Source organism: Pan paniscus, chromosome 1 (genome assembly GCF_029289425.2).
Source record: "Pan paniscus chromosome 1, NHGRI_mPanPan1-v2.0_pri, whole genome shotgun sequence".
Taxonomy (NCBI): domain Eukaryota; kingdom Metazoa; phylum Chordata; class Mammalia; order Primates; family Hominidae; genus Pan; species Pan paniscus.
This window is the reverse complement of record NC_073249.2, coordinates 214,269,027-214,292,387: the sequence shown is the minus strand read 5'-3', so window position 1 is coordinate 214,292,387 and position 23,361 is coordinate 214,269,027. Positions and strand designations below refer to the sequence as shown.

Genomic DNA, 23,361 nt, shown 5'->3' with positions numbered 1-23,361 from the left:
TCCCAGCGCTTTGGGAGGCCAAGGTCAGTGGATCACTCAAAGCCAGGATCTTGAGACCAGGCTGATCAACATGGAAAAACCCCATCTCTATTAAAAATACAAAAATCAGCCAGTCTTGGTGGAACGTGCCTGCAGTCCCAGCTATTTGAGTGGTTGAGGCACAAGAATCACTTGAGCCCTGAAGGAAAGGATTGCAATGAGCCCAGATTGCACCACTGCACTCCAGCCTAAATGACAAACTGAGATATTGTCTCCAAAACAAAACAAAGAACAAGAATGGGTGGGAAATACTTAAAATGATCAAATTTTATTTGGTTGCTTTGATGTTCTACAGCTGAAACTCAATCACAGACAAAGTAGTATTTCATTATTTTTCCATCAGTAACTCAATAACTAGATATTTCTGGTGGATAAATTGCTACAACAGGTTAAAAGTTTTCATTCAGGGGCTCTTTATTTCTGATATTCCTTGGTAACCATCCTTGCAGGGATAACATTCTCATCACTGTAGAACTTTAGCTTCTCTTTCCGACTCTGTAGGACACGGGTCCCTGAAGTTCTCATTGATGTCACCTCAATATTTTCCTTCAGCCTTGCCCCCTGCTGTTATGTTTTTTTCCCTCACACTGAGCACTTCCCTGTGCTTCCTTTAAGTTGCATGTGGCCTGGACACAGTCACTCATGCCAGTAATCCCAGCACTTTAGGAAGCTGAGGCAGGAGGATCCCATAAGCCCAGCGGAGGCAGGAGGATCCCAGAGCAACACAGAGAAACCCTGTCTCAAATTGTCTTTAATAAAAATTTTGGAATTATTAAAAAATGAAATAAATAAGAAAAGAGAAAAATAGTTTGCACCTACATAGTAGATTTTAGTGTCCAAGTGCCTGGAAGAGAACTTTGGATTTCTCTACCCCACTGGGCACGCCTTCCCTAGCAGCAAAGATGGAGCTCCAGTTCCTCAGACGGTGATGAGCCACAGGAAGGGCAGGGGGTGGGGCCAATGAAGATCCTCTTGGGCTGCCTGACTTCCCTCAGTGTACACATCAGCTCAGCCCGAAGTGGGGTGAAGATCTCCCAAATGACACGAACCAAGGAATTCAAACTCTCCTCAGGGGCAGGATATGTCTCCAGGCTTAACTTGCTCAGCCCACGGGTGTGGCGCAACAGGTCCTTCAGGGCGTCAATAGACATGCAATTTCTGCCAAAGTAGAAGGTGGTGAGCTGGGAGCAGTGGCTCAGGCCAGGCAGGATGGCACTGAGTTGGGAGTAGTGGATCTGACAGCCCTCCAACACGAGGGTCTCAAGAGAGGCAGCAATTTTCTCTAGCAGAGCTCCTAGGGGTTCAAGACTGATGCGGAACAGCAGCACGTAGCTGAGATTCAGATGCTTTAGGTAACCGAGGCTTGGGAACTGGGAGAGACACTTCACATCCTCTTCCAATAGGTTGCCACAAGTTAATTCCAAGTTCTCCAAGGGGTTCTGGAGGCACCTGTGGAGATCAAGAAGTTAGTTCTGGGCAATGGTACCAGTTAGATGAAGGTAGTGGGGAATAACCTCAAGGAAAATACCTGCTTCAACCAAACACAAGTTTGTTGCCACCATCTGATGATGGTCCTCATGCAAGTTGCTGCATCATGAGGACCCTGATCGTTCAGGGGCCGTCCCATTTTAGCCTCAGCCCTTTCACCATTGCTTGTGTGATTGGCTCAAGGCCATGAAATCTCTAAAGCCTTTTTTTTTCATCTTTTAGCAGAAAACTTCATCTCTGGGCCACAGGTACCCGGTGGGAGATGTGCACAAAGAACTCAACTGAGCAAGGTCTAGGGACATCAGCTAGGACTACATGTCAGCAGGGGCTCCCTGACATGCCTGCATCTGCAAACCAACTGTCACTTTTTACCACTCCCATGCCTACTCCCTCACCTCCATCCCCGAAGCACACATTTCCCATGTCAATTACCTTTCCTGGAGTTCAAAACAACCTTTTACAAACAGGGAATTAGAGACAGGATCCTTCGTGATCACTAAGCTGGTGAGGACAGACCTTCTATTGTGAAATGGACAGGTTTGATGTGCTTTCCCTCCTTTCATACCCTCCTCTATTATCTCTTTGACATCATATCAACTTGAAACACACTTTGTAACAGGAAATTCACACGTGCACCCCCAATAGAGCTGAAACCCCCACTAACTAGCTTGTACATGATGTCCCTCTCTAGCTTCTACCCCAGGTGACCCCTCTGCCCTTATTGCAGTGATCCTGTGATAGCCACTCCAGGACATGGAACACTGAATGGGACAATGTGTTGACATTCTGGTGTCCCCTTCACTGTGACGTTGCCACTGGCTGGCACACAGTACATGCCTTCTAGTGTTTGCTGTAACAGAACAAGTCTGTGCTGTGGTCTGCATACAAAGTGCACAATCCTTTCTCACCTGATCAGCTGTTCCAGGTGCCCACTGAAGAAGGTGATCAATTTTATTTTAAGCAACTGGAGGTGTTCCAGCCTGAGGAACACAGAGCTGAATTTGGCGACTAACCATCCCTGGAGTTCATTATCTGACGTGTAATGATGGCACCTGGAGAAAACGAGTTTGCCAAGAGTCTTCATCCCCTTCAGGTAACAACGAAGCTTTCTTATCAGATGTGGCCAGCACGTGTTGTGAATTTCCAGCTCCTCAATACTATTCAGGTATATTATTTTCTTTTTTTTTCATTATACTTCAAGTTTTAGGGTACATGTGCACATTATTTTCAATGACTTTCTGAGATATTTAATTGACATTAGATAATTGACCAGCTTACTACAGCACAGGTGTACTAAACCTCTCCTTTGGTAAACCCACTGAAAGAGGTATCTCAGGCATTCATCCTGGGGTATTTCCTTGAGGCAGATGTCTATGAACACCTTTAAGGGCTGGTGCTCTCCCATCCTTGGACAGTCCTCTGCTGTCTGCCTCTTACTCATGGCCTCTGGGAAGCAGGACAGGGCCCAGGCTCCAGGCCATATGGCCCAGAAATTCTCATCAACATCCCGCAAATCCAGCACTTGAAGTTTCCACCTCCTATGGATAAAGTAAGGGAGAGGCTCAGAATTTAGAAGGACTCATCCCTGACCTTTGCTTTCATTCTCATCCCATAAATCAGTTGCTCCTGTCCTCAGTGCTCCCTGTTCTCTTTGTCTTTTCTCAATCCCTTTTCCCTTTGGATTCTGACTGGTCCCCACTTCTATTCCCTTTACCTTCCCCTGAGTAAAAGCCGGTTTCTGTTCCCACAGTGGACCCTGTATGGTGAGCAGTCCTTTCTCTGAGGATCTGGACAATGGCCAAAGCCTCCCTGAGCTTCCTCGCCAACACCATCATAAGACTCTGGGCCACACTTGGGTTACTTCTCTGCCTGACCCTGCTGTTCTTTCCCTGGACACCTAAGCCCTATCTATCAGCCCTCCTGGGTCACCTCACCTGGGGCGATCCTTCTGTGTAAGCAGCATATGAAGCCCTTCCAGCAATGCTTTCAACGGCTCCAGATGAAGCGTCTTCATCAGCGATCCCAGAGGGAGGCAGGTGAAGGGCCAGGCCTGCACCATCACCGTCAGAGTCTGGAGGTGTCTCCTGCTGAAGGCCTCCATGAAGAGTGGGAGATAGAGCACCCTGGGCAGCTCCTCCACAGCAGAGATGGCCAAGGCCTGGTCTCTTAGCAGGCTCTGCCCTGCCAGCTCCAGGAGTCTCGGTGGGGCCTGGATGCTCATCCTGATGAATCTTCAAGAAAAATCTCTAGAAGACAAATCCAGGGAAAATGTATCACTCTCAGGGCAAACACAATCACCTCATCTTCCCCTAGGACCAATATCATTGCTCTGGTAGAGGTAGAAAAATTACCACTTTACCCCAATTCCACTGTGCTTGGTGGCCTCACATCTATACTTCTTCTCCTGCTTCCAAGGAAACCAGGAAGAATATCTTCCAAACACCAAGGAAGGAGGGGTCAAAGAGACCATTGACCCATTAATTTTCATCCTTCGCTCCACTGAATCCCAGAACCACTGGACAGTGCCACTGAGGATCCTGAAATCCAAGCTCTACCTCTTTGAGGAAAAATTTCTTGTCACTTACCACCCTAAAGCATTCAGAATGAGTGTCCCGTGGGCCCAGACAGCCTCCATTCTCAGTTTACACCATGAACATGCTGGGGGAACACTAAAGGGACTCCCTAAAATCGATGCCATTATTTTTTATTTTGAAAATTTTCTACCAGAAATGGACCAGGTGCTGTGGCTCATGTCTGTAATCCCAACACTGCTGGACACCAAGGCAGGCAGATCACTTGAGGTCAGGAGTTCGAGAACAGCCTGGCCTACATAATGAAACCATGTCTCTACTAAATATACAAAAATTAAGAATCATTTGACTCCAGAAGGCAGAGGTTGCAGTGAGCCGACATCGTACCACTGCACTCCAGCCTGGGTGACAGAGTTGGACTCTGACTCAAAAATAAACAAATTGATAAATTAATTAATTTAAATATTAGCCAGATGTGGTCATGCATGACTGTAATCCTAGCTACTCTGGAGGCAGAGGAAGGAGAATCACTTGAAGCCCAGAGGCAGAGTTTCCAGGGAGCCCAGCTCAGGGCCCTGCACTCCAGTCTGGGTGACACACTCAGAGTACATCGCAGAAAAAAACAAACTAATTCACTGGAACTGTAAAAGTGGTGTGATGGTATTCCACAGCATTTGGAAGGTATGTATAGAAATGCTAACTGTAGCTGGGCGTGCTGGCTCACTCCTGTAATCCCAGCACTTTGGGAGTCTGAGGTGGGCAGATCTCCTGAGGTCAGGAGTTTGAGTCCAGCATGGCCAACATGACAAAACCCCGTGTCTACTAAAAATACAAAAATTAGCTGGGCATGGTGGTGAGTGCCTGTAATCCAAGCTACTCAGGAGGCTGAAGCAGGAGAATCACATGTAACTAGGAGGCAGAAATTTCAGTGAGCCAAACCACACCATGGCACTCCAGCCTGGGCAACAATAGGGAAACTCCATCTCAAAAAGAAAATTAACCAGAAACTGTAAAAGTGCTACCACGCTATTCTAGAGCACTGTTTCAAGCTTTGATTTTTTTTCTAAATGCGATTTTGTCTTTATTTCAAAAATGTTGATTGTGCTTTTCTTTACGTCATTTCAGAATTCTTGTTGGGAGCCATTTTGTGAAGAGAGGAAGACTGAGCTGTTGTGGCCACATTTCTGGCCTCGAGCCGCAGTCAGCTTCTCCACGTAGAACCCGGCAGTAGGAGACTTAGAATCGAATCTCTTCTCCCTCCCGCCTCCTGTTTTTGGCTTTTGGAGAAACCTTATCATCCAACACAATGGCCAGCAACGTTACCAACAAGATGGATCCTCACTCCATGAACTCCCGTGTGTTCATTGGGAATCTCAACACTCTTGTTGTCAAGAAATCGGATGTGGAGGTGATCTTTTCCAAGTATGGCAAAATTGCGGGCTGCTCTGTTCATAAGGGCTTTGCCTTCGTTCAATATGATAAGGAGAAAAATGCCCGGGCTGCTGTAGCAGGAGAGGATGGCAGAATGATTGCTAGCCAAGTTGTAGATATTAACCTGGCTGAAGAGCCAAAAGTGAACCGAGGAAACGCAGGTGTGAAACGATCAGCAGCGGAGATGTACGGCTCCTCTTTTGACTTGGACTATGGCTTTCAACGGCATTATTATGATGGGATGTACAGTTTCCCAGCACGTGTACCTCCTCCTCCTCCCATTGCTCTGGCTGTAGTGCCCTCGAAACGTCAGCGCGTATCAGGAAACACCTCACGAAGGGGCAAAAGTGGCTTCAATTCTAAGAGTGGAAAGCGGGGATCTTCCAAGTCTGGAAAGCTGAAAGGAGATGACCTTCAGGCCATTAAGCAGGAGTTGACCCAGATAAAACAGAAAGTGGATTCTCTCCTGGAAAACCTGGAAAAAATTGAAAAGGAACAGAGCAAACAAGAGGTAGAGGTGAAAAATGCTAAGTCAGAAGAGGAGCAGAGCAGTAGCTCCATGAAGAACGATGAGACTCATGTGAAGATGGAGTCTGAGGGGGGTGCAGAAGACTCTGCTGAGGAGGGGGACCCACTGGATGATGATGATAATGAAGATCAGGGGGACAACCAGCTAGAGTTGATCAAGAATAATGAAAAAGAGGCTGAGGAAGGAGAGGATAACAGAGACAGCACCAATGGCCAGGATGACTCTTAAGCACATAGTGGGGTTGAGAAATCTTATCCCATTGTTTCTTTACCTAGGAGCTTGTCTAACAACAAATTTTTCACCAGAACCTCTCCCTTAGTATCTTCAGCACATGCTTACTGTTCTCCCCATCCTTGTCCTTCCCACATTCATTAATTCATATTGCCCTGCGCCTAGTCCCATTTTCACTTCCCTTGACACCCCTAGTAGTTTTCCTAAGTCTTACCCTGTAATTTTTGCTTTTAATTTTGACACCTCTTTATGACTTAACAGTAAAAAGGTTGTATGGTTTTTATCAACTGTCTCCAAAATAATTTCTTTTTATGCAGGGAATACGGTTCTTTTCTTTCATACATAAGTTCAGTAGTTGCTTCCCTAACTGCAAAGGCAATCTCATTCGGTTGAGTAGCTCCTGAAAGCAGCTTGGAGTTACAAGTATGTGTGTTACACCCCATATTAGTGTGCTGTGTGGGGCAGTTCAACAAAAATCTAACAATGTATTTTTGTGAATGAGAGTTGGCATGTCAAATGCATCCTCAGAAACAAAATTGGTGTTTTAGTCTTCAAATGTGTTTTCTAAAGTTGATACTGTGGGTTGTTTTTGTGAACAGCTTGATGTTTGGGACCTTTTTCCTCAAAATAAACAAGTCCTTATTAAACCAGCAATTTAAAGAAAAAAAATTCTTGGTGGGAGCAGTGACCCATGCCTGTAACTACAACACTTTGGGAGGCCAAGGCGGGAGGATCATTTGAGCCCAGGGGTTCGAGACCAACCTGGGCAACATGGCAAAACCCTGTCTCTACGAAACATTTGTTTTGAGGGGCGGGATGGAGGCTCACTCTGTTACCCAGGCTGGAATGGAGTGGCACAATCTCAGCTCACTCCAACCTCTGCCTTCCAGGCTCAAGCGATTCTCATGCCTCAGCCTCCTGAGTAGCTGGGATTATAGCCACCCACCACCATGAGCAGCTCATTTTCATATTTTTGATAGAGATGGCAGTTCACCATGTTGGCCAGGCTGGTCTCAAACTCCTAACCTCAAGTGATCCACCTGCTTTGGCCTCCCAAAGGGCTGGGATTACACCAGTGAGCCACCAATGCCCTGCCTCTTTTTTAAAAAATGAGATGGGCATGGTTGAAGGGGAGCAGCCTCTCCATACCTGTGGGTATATCGCATCAGGTGGGACGACAGACTGTGAAAAGAAATAAGACACAGAGACAAAGTATGGAGAAAGAACAGGGGGCCCAGGGGACCGGCGCTCAGCATAAAACGTGAGCAAAGGAATCTGTGTCACAAATGAGTTCAAGGGAAGGTACTCTGCTTGGATGTGCATGTAGGCCAGATGTACGCTTCTCTCCACCCAAACATCTCAGTGGAGTAAAGAATAAAAGAGCAGCATTGCTGCCAACATGTCTCACCTCCCAATACAGGACAGTTTGTCTCCTATCTCAGAATAGAACAAATCTACAATTGGGTTTTATACCGAGACATTCCATTCCCAGGGACAGGCAGGAGACAGAGGCCTTCCTCTTTTCTCAACTGCCAGAGGCCTTCCTCTTTTACTAATATTCCTCAGCACAGACCCTTCACGGGAGTTGGGCTGGGGGATGGTCAGGTCTCTCCCATCCCAAGAGGCCATATCTCAGGCTATCACATGGGGAGAAACCTTAGACAATACCCGGCTTTCCAGGGCAGAGGTCCCTGTGGCTTTCCACAGTGCATTGTGCCCCTGGTTTATCAAGAATGGAGAATGGCGATGATTTTACCAAGCATATTGCCTGTATACATATTGTTAACAAGGCACATCCTGCACTGCCCTAGATCCCTTAAACCTTGATTCCATGCAACACGTGTTTTTGTGAGCTCAAGGTTGGGGCAAAGTTACAGATTAGCAGCATCTCAGGGCAAAGCAATTCTTCAGGGTACAGGTCAAAATGGAGTTTCTTATGTCTTCCTTTTCTACATAGACACAGTAACAGTCTGATCTCTCTTTCTTTTCCCTACACATGGTGGCATGCATCTGTAGTCCCAGCTACTTGGGTGGCTGAGGTGGGAGAATCCCTTGAACCCAGAAGATTGATGCTGCAGTGAGCCATGCTCACACCAGTGCTGTACTCCAGCCTGGGCAGCAGAGTCAGACTGTCGAAAAAAAAAAGATCTTAATCAAACAGTTAAAAAAGTGCAATTAATTGTAATCAGTAGGCAGATCCCAAATTCCCCAAAAAAGGAGAGAAAGAGAGTTTAGAAGGCTCTACATGCTAGCGTCCCATTCAGACTGTTTAATCCTACCATTGTGGTTTTGTAAGAAAAACAGCCTTAAAGATTTCCAATAATTCTCACTATGGTCATAAATTATCCTGGCTGTCATTTTCCCATCAACTTAAAAAGGCACGCGAGAGGCCGGGCATGGTGGCTCATACCTGTAATCCCAGCAATTTGGGAAGCCGAGGCAGGTGGATCACCTGAGATCAGGAGTTTGAGACCAGCCTGGCCAACATGGAGAAACTCCATTTCTACTAAAAATACAAAAAATAGCCGGGCATGGTGGTAGGCACCTGTATTCTCAAGTACTTGGGAGGCTGAGGCAGGAAAAACAGTTGAACCCGAGAGGTGGAGGTTGCATTGAGCCAAGATAGCACCTTTGCACTCCAGCCTGGCCACACAGCAAGATTCCATCTCCAAAAAATACTACTAATAATAATTATAACAGCATGTCCATTCACTCTCCAAAGTGTCCGGGACTGGACAATTAATTGTGAGGCCCTCTTCTCTAGCACCCTACGCTATAGCATATATGTGGATTAAAATAAATACACATAAAAATGCAAGTATATATTCTATATACTTTCCATATACTTATATTATATAAGGTCACATGCAAATTCAAGGCTAGGTCAAAGAGTAGAGTGGCAATATATGGAAAGGGGAGTGGAAGTGAATAATGGTAATAAAAGGAAACAGATAGATATAGATATAGATATGAATAGGTAGACATACACATATATAGCTGCAAGAAGGGGGGTTGTCATGGACAAATGATGACAGTGAGCCGTGTAAAAAGGCTAAAATTCTTGTGATTGGGTTTCCATTTTCAGGATGAGTTGTAGCTTACCTTTTTAGAAAGGCTGATGATGCAGTCATAGCAAATAAGTGATTATAAAATGTGCTTCCTTTCTGGGGCAATTCTGGAGAAATCTCTAATGGTATGAGAATTCAGTTTACTGGGCAGGTTATCACACAGATAAAATTTTACAGATCCAATGACACTAGCATTAACTTCATTATCCTTGGTATTCTATAAAGGTTGAGTGAACAAATGGTATCTTTAAACTAAAATTAGCTAAACTGACAAAGAAATCTGGATTATTATTATTTATTTTTGAGACAGAGTCTCTGTTGCCCAGGCTGGAGTACAGTGGTGCTACCTTGGCTCACTGCAACCTCTGCCTCCCGGGTTCAAGGGGTTCTCCTGCCTCAGCCACCTAAGTAGCTGGGATTACAGGCACACACCACCACACCCAGCTAATTTTATTATTTTTGGCAGAAGTGGGGTTTCACCATGTTGGCCAGGTTGGTCTTGAACCCCTGACATCGGGATCTGCCTGTCTCAGCCTCCTAAAGTGCTGGGATTATAGGCATGAGCCACCACACCTGGCCGAATCTTTTTTTCTTTTCTCAAAGATGGTGTCATAGTATTGGGTTCTATGCACTTAGGAGAGTGAGCCCATCATTCAGTAACAATATGAATTAATACTGCAAGACCTTGATGCAGAATTTCAAAGACTATTTCCAGTAGGTGAAGGAGGCTTTCAGTGATGCTTAGATCTTCCTGCCCTAGCATTTGGAGATTGCATCCTTTAGAAATGACACCAAGGGAAATCTGCGCATGAGCAGCAATGGACGGGACCGTACCAGATGACTGAAACTTAAAGATACCCTAGGAAAAGTCTTCCCTAGAAGCAGACATCATCACATGTTAGACAGCTTTTCCAAGACAATGGAGCAAGACTCCATTTGATCTTCTTCCATTGACTGAGACTTGGTTTTGTTTTGTATTAACACAAAATTCTCAAACCTGTATTTTATATTGTTAGGTACTTTCACCACTCAAACCAAACACTTTCTAAGGTCTCCTGTTCAAAATGTAGCCACTCTCACTAACCAAAGCAATTACTGGCTATGGAGTCATTTAGATGAAAGGGAAGGATCCCAAATAATAGTACAACCTGCTCTCATACACAGTTGGGAAGCAATTGAGGATGCTAACTTCATGATAAGGTTTGTTATCCTTCCTTTGGAAGGTTGGTTAATATTGATAATTAAATGACTTGGTACTGGAAGAAGCTATAGGTGCAAATGGGTGGCCTATGACTATTATTGATTTCATTACTGGTAATTTATCTCTATGCATAGAAAACATTAGTGTAACTGGGTCTAATCTAGGTGGTGTCCCAGACTCTTGTTGCCCAGGCTGTTGAGGCAGAAATAATTAAACAAAGCTTCATTGGAAGCTAAATGTCAGGATCGACCTGGAAGACACACACTGACAAAATGAGTGTTTTCCAAAGTCTGTTACAAGTTGGAATGCTTTTATAAGAAAGGTTGAAAGAAGGGAATGGGACTCCTCCTATCAGTTGTTTTTTTTTAATTTTCTTTTGTTTTATCCTGGCAAGGCTCTAACAGAGTTGAGCTTTTTTGTTTTTGTTTTTTCCATTGGAAGGGACAATACAGAGGTTACAATCATTGACTTTAGATGACAACATGACAGGCAAAAATATTTTCCTTGCAAGACAACCAGCAAAACTTCACGATCAGAATCAAATCAGTGTCCTTCTCACTGTCACTGGGTGAAGCCTTCATCAGTCTACTTGAAGAGTCTCAGGCACTCATGAAGTCAAGATCAGATTCTTTACTCAGGGACAGGATGTAAGCCAATCATAAGACCTTCCACAGATGATTAATTTGGAAGTCTACCTAATGTGACCTGCAGGTTTTCACTGGCAATATGCAGGTGCAGATATGACAAAGAATAATCCTGACCTTCATATCACTAGCTGTTGAGGATTGGGATTCTTTTGTCCCTTTCTCTCCATAAAACCAGGTTACTCATCTTGTGTGGCAACAAAATATATGGTCTACTTAACAGAGAAAGACACTCCACAAAAAAAAAAAAAAAGGATTTTTATTATGAAATGAGCAAAGCCATGGGAATGGATGTGAGATTATTCGGGGAGGTAAAGGAAGACAAAGGTTTTGAAAGGAAAAATGAGGAGAATTGCATAAATTTTTTTGAAAGACTCATTCTTGGTCACAAGTATGAAAACCAAGGGAGCCTCAGTGCAATGTTGGAAAGATTCCTCCTCCACCCTCTCAATAACCCCCAACACATTTACCAAGTCTTCATTCACTCCCAGGATTCCATTAAAATACCCAGCTCCACTCTGACCAGCCTCCACCTTCACTTCCCTTTATAATTTTGACATAAATTTGTTACAGGACCATCAGGTTCCTATGCCTGCTGCACAGTAGTTTACCAATATTCTGAGACAGCAGGGTTTGCAGCACAAAGTTTAATGATCACAAGGTGGCTGAATGAGAAGCTGGGAGGAGATCCTCAAATTCATCTCCCCAAGGAGTACTGAGGGTTTCCAGTGGATCCTGGATAGCAAGGGGCTGGAAAGTTGGTGTAGTTTGATGGCAATAAGAGGTATGAAGTTATCACGATGTCAGAACGGCATTCTTTGGTGAGTGGATGCCTTGCAGGGCCCTTCAGATCAGCTCGCATCAGTAGTTTCACTGACATGCAGAACCTGAAAGAATATCTCAAATGAAAAAGTGAATGTTTCACAATGCTTAAATTGTTGTCTGCAGCGTAGTTAAGGGGAAGTGTAGTCTAAGTTCTACACGATTTGGGGACAGTAGGCTGCCAGCAACCATGATGAAGCAGGTCAGAGGGCAAGCTGACCTCCTGGTGAATGCTGAATGTGCTGCAAGCTTGGTTTGTTTTTGTTTCTCCCCTTCTCCTTTTCACTGATTAAAGTTATAAAGTTTAGAGATACGGTTTCAATTTCTTCCAGACAAGCCTTAACCTAAGCCCTGAGACCACTCAAGCCCTCAGTGGCACCTCTCTTCCACCAGCATGAGCAAATAAATTGCTACCTTTGGTGATATAAAACCCACAAGACCATTCGATACATGGAGATTTTTTTTCTGATTTTGTAGGGATGACTCCTCTGTTTTATAAAGCTGTTTTAACTATAAAACAATTTTATAATTTTGATGTGGCCAAAGATCTCCCAACACTACTTTCAGGTTTTATTTTTCTGTCTACTATCCGGAACCGATCAAACCCTTCCCTGCCTCAACCTCGGGACTATGTAGGTCATATATCAGTAAAATTCCATCAGTGTTTGCGGAGTTCATGAATGAATGAATTCTTTTTTTTTTTTTTTTTTTTGACAAAGTCTAACTCTGTCACCCAGAACGGTGTGAAATGGTGCAATCTTGGCTCACTGCAACCATTGCCTCCTGGATTCAAGCGATTCTCCCACCTCAGCCTCCTGAGTAGCTGGATTACAGGCACCTGCCATCATGCCAGGATAATTTTTGTGTTCTTGTAGAGATGGGGTTTCACCATGTTGGCGTTGCAGGTCTTGATCGCCTGACCTCAGGTGATCCAGCCAACTTGGACTCTCAAAGTGCAGGGATTACAGGTGTGAGCCACCTCACCCGGCCTTTAATGAGTGAATTCTTGATTTCCACCCTATTCCTAACACTGTCAATTTCTTGATTCATGAACTTAATATGGATAGCTGATATGAATGGATATCTGATTCAATCCAGTAATCTGGGGACAGCCAAAAACCCAATCAAGATTAACTGGGTGGAGCTTCAGAAATGCAATCAGATAGCACTTGTTGATTGGAAGCAAGCACTGAATACATGGAGGGGTGTGGGTGGGAATTGTGATTAGAAAGATCAATAAAAGTTTCTGAAGACCCACAGGAGAGACCCAAAGTCTTCAAGTCTGGAGTTCCTGCTTGGTTCTTCCAGAGGTCTAAGCACTCTGCAAACTCAGTCCAGATCTAGTAAGTCACTCATTTCTGGAAGGACACTCCCATCTGATCTATAGTCAGCTGGTCTGGGACTGGGACAATGCAGCCTTTGATGGCACCGAGCTATATCTGTCTTTTATATATATATATGAACAATTTGAAGATTTGAATTTTTTCCTCTATATGCAGTTTTGTCTTTATTTCAAAAAATTGGATTGTGCTTTGGTTTATGTCATTTCAAAATTCTTGATGGGAGCAATGACTCATGCCCATAACCTCAACACCTTGGGAGGCCAAAGCGAGAGGTTCATTTGAGCCCAGGTGTTTGAGACCAACCTGGGCGACATGGCAAAAATGCATCTCTACAAAACATTCTTTTTTTGAAGCGGGGATGGAGTCTCACTCTGTTGCCAAGGTTGGAGTGCAGTGGCAAGAGCTCAACTCACTGCAACCTCTTCCTCCCAGGCTTTTCAAGCCTCAGCTTCCTGAGTAGCTGGTATTACATCCCTCTGCCACCATGCCTGCTTAAGTTTTGTATTTTTAGTAGCGGTGGGGTTTCACCATGCTGGCCAGGTTGGTCTCAAACTCCTGACATCAAGTGATCCTCCTGCCTCAGCCCCTCAAAGTGCTGGAACGACAGCCGTGAGCCAATGGTGGTCAGCCTCTACAAAATATATATATCTTTTAATTTGCCAGGCATGGTAGCATGCATCTGTATTCCCAGCTATTTGGTTTGCTGACATGGGAGAATCACTTGAGTCCAGAAGATTGAGACTGCAGTGAGCCATGCTCACACCACTGCTGTACTCCAGCCTGGGCAACAGAGTAAGACCCTGCTAAAAACAAAAACAAAAACAAAACAAACAAAAAAAAACCTTAACCAAAGAGAATCTTTGACCTTAATTTTAAACCAATCACATCCTCACTGTAATTCTTCCTCCCGAATGGAGACATGGGTGTTGGGGTGCATGCCTGTAATCCCAGCTACGTGGAAGGCTGAAGCATGAGAATTGCTTGAATCTCAGAGGCGGAAGTTACAGTGAGCTGAGATGGAGCTGCTGCACTCCAGCCTGGGCGACAAAGTGACACTCAGCTTCACCCACACCAAAAAAAATTAGATTATACCACCCAGGTGATCACTGGATACATGAAGATTTCTATTGTGTTTTCTTGGGGACTGTCAACTCCGTCTTTGAAAACTGTTTTAACTCTGAAATATTTTGATAAATTTGATGTGGCCAAGGATCCCTCAACAAAGATACTTTCAAGTTTGCTTTCTTTCTCTCTAATATCAGGAAGAGATTCAACTCTTCCCTATCTCACACTCAGGACTATGAAGGACACATATTAGTAAACCTCCATGTTTGTGGAGGGAATCAGTGAATGACTCCTGGACTTTCACCCTATCCCTAAATCTTTCACTTTCATGGATGAATATCTAATTCAATCAGTTAATCTGGAAGAAAGCCAAAAATCCAATCAGGATTAACTGTGTAGAGTTTAAGAAGTCGAATCAAATGTAGTTCTCCCTCTCTGTTTTCTTTTCTTTTCTTTTCTTTTCTTTTTTTTTTTGAATCTAGCCTATTTCACAGGCTGGAGTGCAGCGGTGTATTGTCAGCTCACTGCAACCTCTGCCTCCTGAGTTCAAGCGATCCTCCCACCTCAGCCTCCCTAGTAGCTTCGACTATAGGCACAGACCACCGCACCTGGCTAATTTTTCTAATTTTGGTAGAGGTAGGGTTTTACCATGTTGGCCAGGCTGGTCTCAAACTCCTGACCTCAGATAATCCACCTGCCTCTGCCTCCCAGAGTGCTGGGATTACAGGTGTGAGTCACTGCACACTGCCAAAGTGGTTCATTTTGAATATGTGTGAGAGGTGTGTATTGGAAACATCTGTGTCTTGCCAATGATGCATAACACTGTCACATAGCTTTCAAAGCTTCTCACTGAAATTTTCAATAATGAGACCAGGCAGAGGCTCATGCCTGCAATCCCAGCACTGTGGGAGGCCAAAGTGGGTGGATTGTTTGAGTCTAGGAGTTCAAGACCAGCCTGGACAACATAGTGAAACCCACTGTCTTTACAAAAAGTCAAAAAATAAAAGAGTAGCTGGGTATGAGATCTGAGCTTCAGAGATCCTCGGTAACATTTGCAGTGCTATGAGTTTAGTGGATCAGTGGCTAATAATTCATAGACTAGGAGGGATCTTGCCTGCTCTTTAGAAGTTGGGACACATTCTTCATGGTACCAGAAGGGTAGAACTATGTCTCTGTGGCCACTTATTGCAGAAAGGAACTGGAGTAAACTGAGGGCTCTTTCACACATGCTAGAGAAATGACTTGGGCCCTGGGAGAATTGGGGGTTGCAGGGGATCGGCCTGAGGAACTTGCCTTTTTGCTGGATTGTGCTGTAGAGTTTTTCCTTTCAGATTTGTCAGAATGAGCCTCCAGGCCCCATCCAGACTCCTGGAGCTGGCAGGGCAGAGCCTGCTGAGGAACCAGTTCTTGACCATCTTCACCCTGGACTAGCTGCCCAGGGAGGTCTCCCCTCTGATGTTCATGGAGGCCATCAGCATGAGATGTTGTGAGGCCCTGAAGCTGATGGTGCAGGCCTGGCCCTCCCTTCACCTCCCTCTGGGATCCCTGATGAAGACACCTCATCTGGAGACCTTGCGAGCTGTGCTGAAGGGACTTGATACACTAGTGTTCCAGAAGGTTTGCCCCAGTTGAGGTGACTCAGGTGGCCTGGTGGGAAGGGTCCAGGCATCCAGGGAAGGGACAGCTGGCTCAGGAGGAGTGGCAGTGTGTGGGAGCTAGGGTGGCTCAGAGGCTTCTGATGGTGCCCATGAGAGGCCTTGGCCATTGCCCAGATCCTCCGGAAAAGGAATGCTCACCATACAGGGTCCACTGAGGAAACAGGAACCTGCTTCCTCCCAGTGGAAGGTAAAGGTACTAGAAGTGGGTACCACGCAGAATCCAAGGGGGAACGGGATGGAGAAAAGACAGAAGGAGGAGCACTGGGACAGGAGCAGCTGACTCATGTCCTGGATGTGGAGTGAAAGTTCAGGTCAAGGGTCGGTCCTTGCCTACATTCTGAGCTTTTCCCTTATGTTACGCACAGGAGGTGGAAACTTCAAGTGCTGGATTTGAGGGATGTTGATGAGAATTTCTGGACCATATGGTCTGGAGTCAGGGTCCTCCCCTGCTCCCCAGAAGCCATGAGTAAGAGGAAGACAGTGGAGGACTGTCCAAGGATGGGAGAGTGCCAGCCCTTGAAGGTGTTCATAGACCTCTGCCTAGAGGAAAGTACACAGGATGAATGCCTGAGCTACCTCTGAAGGTGGATCCACTACAGAAGAGGCCTAGTGCACCTGTGTTGTAGTAAGGTGCAGAATTACTCAATGCCAACTTCAAGTTTCAGAAATCTATTGGAAAAGACATACCCAGATAGTATCCAGCAGTTGGAAGTCTGGAAAAAGTGCTCTCTCAATAAAACAGGAAAGTTTGCCCCTTACCTGAGCCAGATGAGCAATCTTCGCAAACTTTTTAGCCTTCGGTTATGAGCCTGAGTTATACGTGAGCGGCCAATGGCAGTTCATTCCTGACTTGGATTGTCCATTCCTCTGCCTGTACTACCCCCAGATGCATTATATAAGAAAGGTCAGTAATATCAAAGAGCACCTGGAGCACCTGCTCAGGTAGGAAACAATGCTGGGCTTTCTCTGCAGACCATAACACATAGTTTTGTTCTTTTTCACAGTAAGCGTTAGTGGGCATCTACTGTGTGCCATCCACTGGGGATGTCACAGGGAATGGGATGCTAGAATGTCAACTCATTAAGCTGTTCAGTGTTCTATATCCTGAAGTTGGTATCACAAGACCACTCAAATAAGGGCAGAGGGATGGCCTGGGGTAGATGCTACAGAGAGAGATGTATAGGGAGCTAGTTAGTTGGGGGTTCAGATCTAGTGAAGGTGCATTTGTGAATTCCTCCTTAGGAAGTGTGTATAAAGTTAATATGATGAAAACGTATTCTTCATAAAGAGGAGGGTATGAAAGAAGGGAAAGTGCAGTCTGGTGCGATGTCTCACGCCTGTAATCTCAGGACTTTGGAAGGCTGAGGCAGGCAGATCACGAGGTCAGCAGTTTCAGACCACCCTGGCCAACACAGTGAATCCCTATCTCTATTAAAAATACAAAATTTAGCTGAGCATGGTGACAGGCACCTGTAATCCCAGCTACTTGGGAGGCTGAGGCAAGGGAAGTGAAGGCTGCAGTGAGCTGAGATTGTGCCACTGCACTCCAGCCTAAGTTACAGTGTGAGACTCTGTGTCAAAAAAAAAAAGAAAAAAAAAAGAAAAGAAAAAGAAGAAGGGAAAGTGCATGAAACCTGTGCATTTCACAGTAGAAGCTCCGTCCTCAGCAGCTTAATAAACACCAATGATCCTGTCTGTAATTCCCTGTGTGTGAAAGGTTGTTTCGAACTCCAGGAAAGGTAATTGATATGGGAAGTGCATGCTTCTGGGATGGAGGGTGAGGGAGTAGGTGTGAGAGTGGTACCAATCACACAAGCGAGGCTGAAAGGACGGAGCCTAAAATAGAGCTGCCCCTGAATGATCTGAGTCTTCATCAGGCAGCACCTTGCATGCAGACCATCATCTGGTGATGGGAACAAACTTGTGTTTGGGTGAAACAGGCTTCCCCGTTGCAGTTACTATAACACCTGTGTGGTAGTAAGGTGCAGAATTACTCAATGCCCACTTCAAGTTTACCATTGAGATGATTTCCCACCCCCCTCCTCTAACTGGCACCATTGCCCATAACTAACTTCTTGCTCTCCCCAGGTACCTCAAGAACCCCTTGGGGGCCTTTATATTCAGTGATGCTTACCTAACTGATCGGGACATGGAGTGTCTGTCTCAGTGCCCAAGCCTCAGTCAGCTAAAGGAGCTGTGTCTGATTCATATCCTGATGGGGACCACCAATCTTGAGCCCCTTGGAGTTCTGCTGGAGAAAGTTGATGCTACTCTGAAGACCCTCGTCTCAGAGAACTGTCGGATCCAGGCCCCCCAACTCAGGGTCTCCCTGCCTGCCCTGAGCCACTGTTCCCAGCTCACCACCTTCTACTTTCATGGAAATCAGACATCCATGAATGCTCTGAAAGATCTGCTGCGTCACACAGGCAGGCTGAGCAAGTTAGGCCTGGACATGTATCCTGCGCCTCTGGAGTGTCTTGACAACAGGGATCATGCCAATTGGGAGATCCTCACCCCAATTCGGGCTGAGCTGATGCGTACACTCAGGGAAGTCAGGCAGAACAGGAGGATCTTCTTTGGTCCCACCCCCTGCCCTTCCTGTGGCTCATGGCCATCTGAGAAACTGGAGTTCCATCTTTGCTCCTAGGGAAGGCCTGGTTAGTGGGATGGATAAGCTTTCTTCCGGACACTTGGGAACTAAAATCTAGTACATGGGTGCATTTTTTATTTGAATTTAATTTAATTGTTTATATTTTTATTTTATTTTATTTTATTTTTGAGACAGAGTCTCACTCTGTCCCTCAGGATGAAGTGTAGTGGCACAATCTCAGCTCATGGCAAGCTTTATCTCCTGGGTTCAAGTCATTCTCCTGCCTCAGCCTGCCAAGTAACTGGTGTCATGGGTGTGGGCCCCAAGCCCGGCTAATTTTTGTATTTTTAGTAGAGACAGGGTTTCACAATGTTGGCGGAGGCTGGCCTCTAACTCCTGACCTCAAGTGATCTGACCGCCTTGGGCTTCCACAGTTCCAGGTTTACAAGTGTGTGCAGCCGGGCCCGGTCAGCCGTTTCTTAAAGGAAGCACACAGCTGTGTGTTTCAGGCACCTGCTCACCGTGAGTGGAAAAACAAAGGTGACTCAGCCGGGGGCAGGACTGGGTTAAAAATGCTGACTTGGAATCAATGAGGCCTTCAGGGACCTGTGTTCTAGACTCAGAAATGGAGCCTGAAGTTGTAGACTGATGCAGGAGTTACCACCGCAAGGATGGTTATTTAAAAATGTCAAAAATAAATGGAACCTGAATGGAAACTTTCTGGTGTCTTCCACGATTGATCAACCTGTTTTAGACATTTATGTATCAGAAGTCTCTAGAAATCAGCCTCCTGGGTTCAAGCAACTCTCCTGCCTCAGCCTCCCGAGTAGCTGGGACTACAAGGAACCGCCACCACACCTGGCTAATTTTTGTATTTTCAGTAGAAAGGTGGTTTCACCATGTTGGCCAGTCTGGTCTCCAACCCCTGACCTCAGGAAAAGCACTTGCCTCAGCCTCCCAAAGTGCTTGGATTGTAGACATGAGCCACTGCACCTGGCCTGATATTCTGATACAAGCATAAAATGCGTAATATTCAAATCATGGTAACTGGGATATCCACCATCTCAAGAATTTATCATTTCTTTCTGCTAGCAACATTCCAATTCCATTGTTTTAATTATGTAGAAATTTACTACGAACTATTGTCAACATGACTTGCCCTATTGTGCTACTAAACCCCAGATCTTATTCCTGTCTCTGTTTTTGTTCCCATTAACCATCCCCTTCTTATTCTCTATTTCCCAGTACCCTTCCTAGCTTCTGATAACCGTCATTTTACTATTTTTAAGTTTCGTGTTTTTTAATTCCCAAATATGAGTGCGAACATGCCATGTTTGTCTTTCTGTATCTGGCTTACTTCACTCAACATAACGCCCTCCAGTTCCATCCATGTTGTCGCAGAGGACAGGATTTCCTTCATGTTTATGGCTCAATGATATTCTGTTGTGTATGTTTACCACATTTTCTTGATCCATTCATCTGTTGATGGACACTTATGTTGATTCCAAATTTTGGCTATTGTAGATAGTGCTGCAATAAATAGGAGAGTGCAGGCTGAGTGCAGTGGCTCATGCCTGTAATCCCAGAATTTTGGGAGGCTGAGGCAGGTGGATTACTTGAGGTCAGGAGTTCGAGACCAGCCTGACCAACATGGTAGTGTAGATATCTCCTGGATATATTTCTTTTTTTTTTCTGGATATATATCCAGCAGTGGGATTTATGGTTTATATGGTAATCCTATTTTTATTTTTTGGAGGAAACTCCATACTGCTTTCCATAGTAGCTGTACTAATTTACATAACTACCAATGTTGTACCAGGGTTCTCATTTCTCCATATTCTTCATAGCATCCATTATTTTCTGTTGGTTTTTTATGGGGGAGCTCCCCTTACTATTAAAACTCAAATCCAGTTTGGTGTAAACACAGAAACCCTGCTAGAGTTGCCTGCCACCTTTGAAACAGGCCATTGGAATGAAAATTGTCCACCTATGCACCAGGTGTCTATTGGACAGAAGGCTTTGTCCCAGAGGTTGTTCACATTAGAGGACATTTCTTTTTTGTTTTCTTTACTTTTCTGCCTTTTTTTTTTTTTTTTTGAGGTAGAGTTTCACTATTGTTGCCCAGGCTGGAGTGCAATGGTGGGATCTCAGCTCACTGCAGCCTCCACCTCCCGAGTTCAAGTGATTCTCCTGCCTCAGCCTCCCAAGTAGCTGGGATTACATTCATGCACCACCACAGCTGGCTAATTTTGTATTTTTAGTAGAGACAGGGTTTCTCCATGTTGGTTAGGCTGGTCTCCAACTCCCAACCTCAGGTTATTCCCCCACCTCAGACTCCCAAAGTGCTGGGATTACAGGCATGAGCCACCACATCTGGCTAGAGGACATTTCTGATGCCTCCATATTGATGGAATTTAAAATAACTCTCTGGTAAATTGTTTTCTATAATAGCTTTAAATAAAAATGGAGAAGCTGAGATTAAGATCATTGCAGACTTAGGTACAGTATTGGTGGAAACCAGGGCTGCCATATCCAGTTTACAGCCAATATATCAGCAAATCCCTTGGAGAAAGGAAAATATTTCTGAGGAGGGGTTTCACATGAAGTTCGGAAAATTCCTGTGTTTGAAGCAGTCCAAATGACATTTGGACCATTTTTAGGAAAGTGTGGCTTTTTATTAAGTGACAACATGGGGATGAGATTTGCTTTCTCTGTTAAGGTGATGCGTAAAGCTTTCTTTGGAGGGAGAGAAAACCCTAGAGTTTCCTGACCTTCCTTAACCTGAACTGCTTGTTTCCCTAAAAGCAGAAATTGATCATATTGGAATCCAAACTCATACCAACCTTGACCTTCATGAAGTACTCAAGTGTTTCTGCTCTTCTTCTTCATGTGATGTAGAAAGTATTAAAAGTGATGAGTGTAGGCCGGGCACGGTGGTTCATGCCTGTAATCTCAGCACTTTCAGAGGCCGAGGTGGGTGCATCACCTGTAGTCAGGAGTTCCAGACCAGCCTGGGCAATATGGTGAAACTCTCTCTCTACTAAAAATACAAAAACTAGCTGTGTGTGGTGGCCTGTGCCTGTAATTCCAGCTAACTGGGAGACTGAGGCAGGAGAATCACTTGAACAGGGAGGCAGAGGTTGCAGTGAGTCGAGATCGCACCATTGCACTCCAGCCTGGAAAACAAGAGTGAAACTCCATCTCAAAAAAAAATTAATAAATAAATACATTATAAATAAATTAATTAATTAATGCTTTAAAGAAAAAAGAAATAAACTTTGCCTACAAGTTTCATATGCAATTGAATACCTCTTAAATTTTGATGTGAACCGACCGGGCATGGTGGCTGAGGCCTGTAATCCCAGCACTTTGGGAGGCCGAGGCGGGCAGACCACGAAGTCAGGAGATTGAGTCCATCCTAGTTAACATGGTGAAACCCCGTCTTTACTAAAAATACAAAAAATTAGCCAGATGTAGTGGCATGCACCTGTAGTCCCGGCTATTTAGGAGGCTGAGGCAGGAAAATTGCTTGAACCGGGGAGGCAGAGGTCAAAGTGAGCTGAGATCGTGCCACTGCATTCCAGCCTGGTGATGGAGCGAGACTCCATCTCAAAAAATAAATGAATAAAATAAATCAATCAATAAAAATATTGTGACAGGAACCAACATTGCTCAACTTGTACACTAATGTCTTACAAAATCCTTTCCTTGTCACCTTCAAATCTCCATTTCAAATGCTACACTCTGGAAAACTCTACCACTTGGTTACCATTTCCTGATGATGGAGAAGACCATACCTGTGTGTGTGGCATCAGAACTATTGACTCCTCCTATTGATGTTTAAGATATTCCATTACACAAACCTGGGTTCATACTTTTTGTTGATAGATCTTATGCCAAAAATGTAGGCAAAAAATGCCAAGCAGGAAATGCTATCAGTTCTGAAGATGAATTCATAGAGATGGAAATTCTTTCAGAATTTATTTTTCCAGATTTTTTCGTTGTTTGTTTGTTCGTTTGTGTTTGTTCGTTTTCAGACGGAGTCTTGCTCTGTCACCAAGTTGGAGTGCAGTGGTGAAATCTTGGCTGACTGCAACCTCCTCCTCCTGAGTTCAAGCGACTCTCCTGCCTCAGTCTCTTGAGTAGCTAGGATTATGGGTGGGTGCCAACATGCTCAGCTAATTTTTGTATTTTTAGCAGAGACAGGGTTTCACCATGTTGGCTAGGATGGTCTCAATTTTTTGGCATCGTGATCTACCTGCCTTGGCCTCCTGAAGTGCTGGGATTACAGGTGTGAGCCACCACCGTGCCCGGCCTTTTTTTTTTTCCTTTTGAGATGGAGTCTCACTCTATTGCCCGGGCTGGGAATGGGACTCCTCCTATCAATTATTTTTTTAAATTTTCTTTTGTTTTATTGACCTGACAAGGCTCAAATAGAGTTGAGTTTTTGTTTTTGTTTTTTCCATTGGAAGGGACAATACAGAGGTTACAATCATTGGCTTTAGATGACAAGATAAAAGAATAAAACATATTCCTTGCAAGACAACCAGCAAAACTTCATGATCAGCATCAAATCAGTGCCTTCTCACTGTCAGTGGGTGGAAGCCTTCATCAATACTTGTAGAGTTTGAAGCACTCATGAAGTCACGATCAGACTCTTTACTCAGGGACAGGATGTAAGCCAAGCAAAAGACCTTCCACAGGTGGTGAATTTGGAAGCC

At 44.7% G+C, this 23,361-nt stretch overlaps 1 protein-coding gene and 2 pseudogenes across 1 annotated transcript in view; 2 read left to right on the top strand and 1 right to left on the bottom strand.

Annotated features, from left to right (window-relative positions):
• Positions 1–6,277, top strand: part of LOC129395010 (heterogeneous nuclear ribonucleoprotein C-like 2) — a 31,735-nt gene extending 25,458 nt beyond the window's left edge. The window contains exon 2 of the mRNA XM_055105470.2: positions 5,184–6,277. Within this exon, the coding sequence (XP_054961445.2) occupies positions 5,365–6,246 (882 nt within the window). The 5' untranslated portion in view covers positions 5,184–5,364 and the 3' untranslated portion in view covers positions 6,247–6,277. The remainder of the gene's footprint in view (positions 1–5,183) is intronic.
• On the bottom strand, positions 690–3,748 carry LOC129393892 (PRAME family member 2-like; annotated as a pseudogene).
• Positions 6,278–15,500: 9,223 nt separating the features above from the next.
• On the top strand, positions 15,501–19,904 carry LOC129395002 (PRAME family member 10-like; annotated as a pseudogene).
• Positions 19,905–23,361: the final 3,457 nt, after the last annotated feature.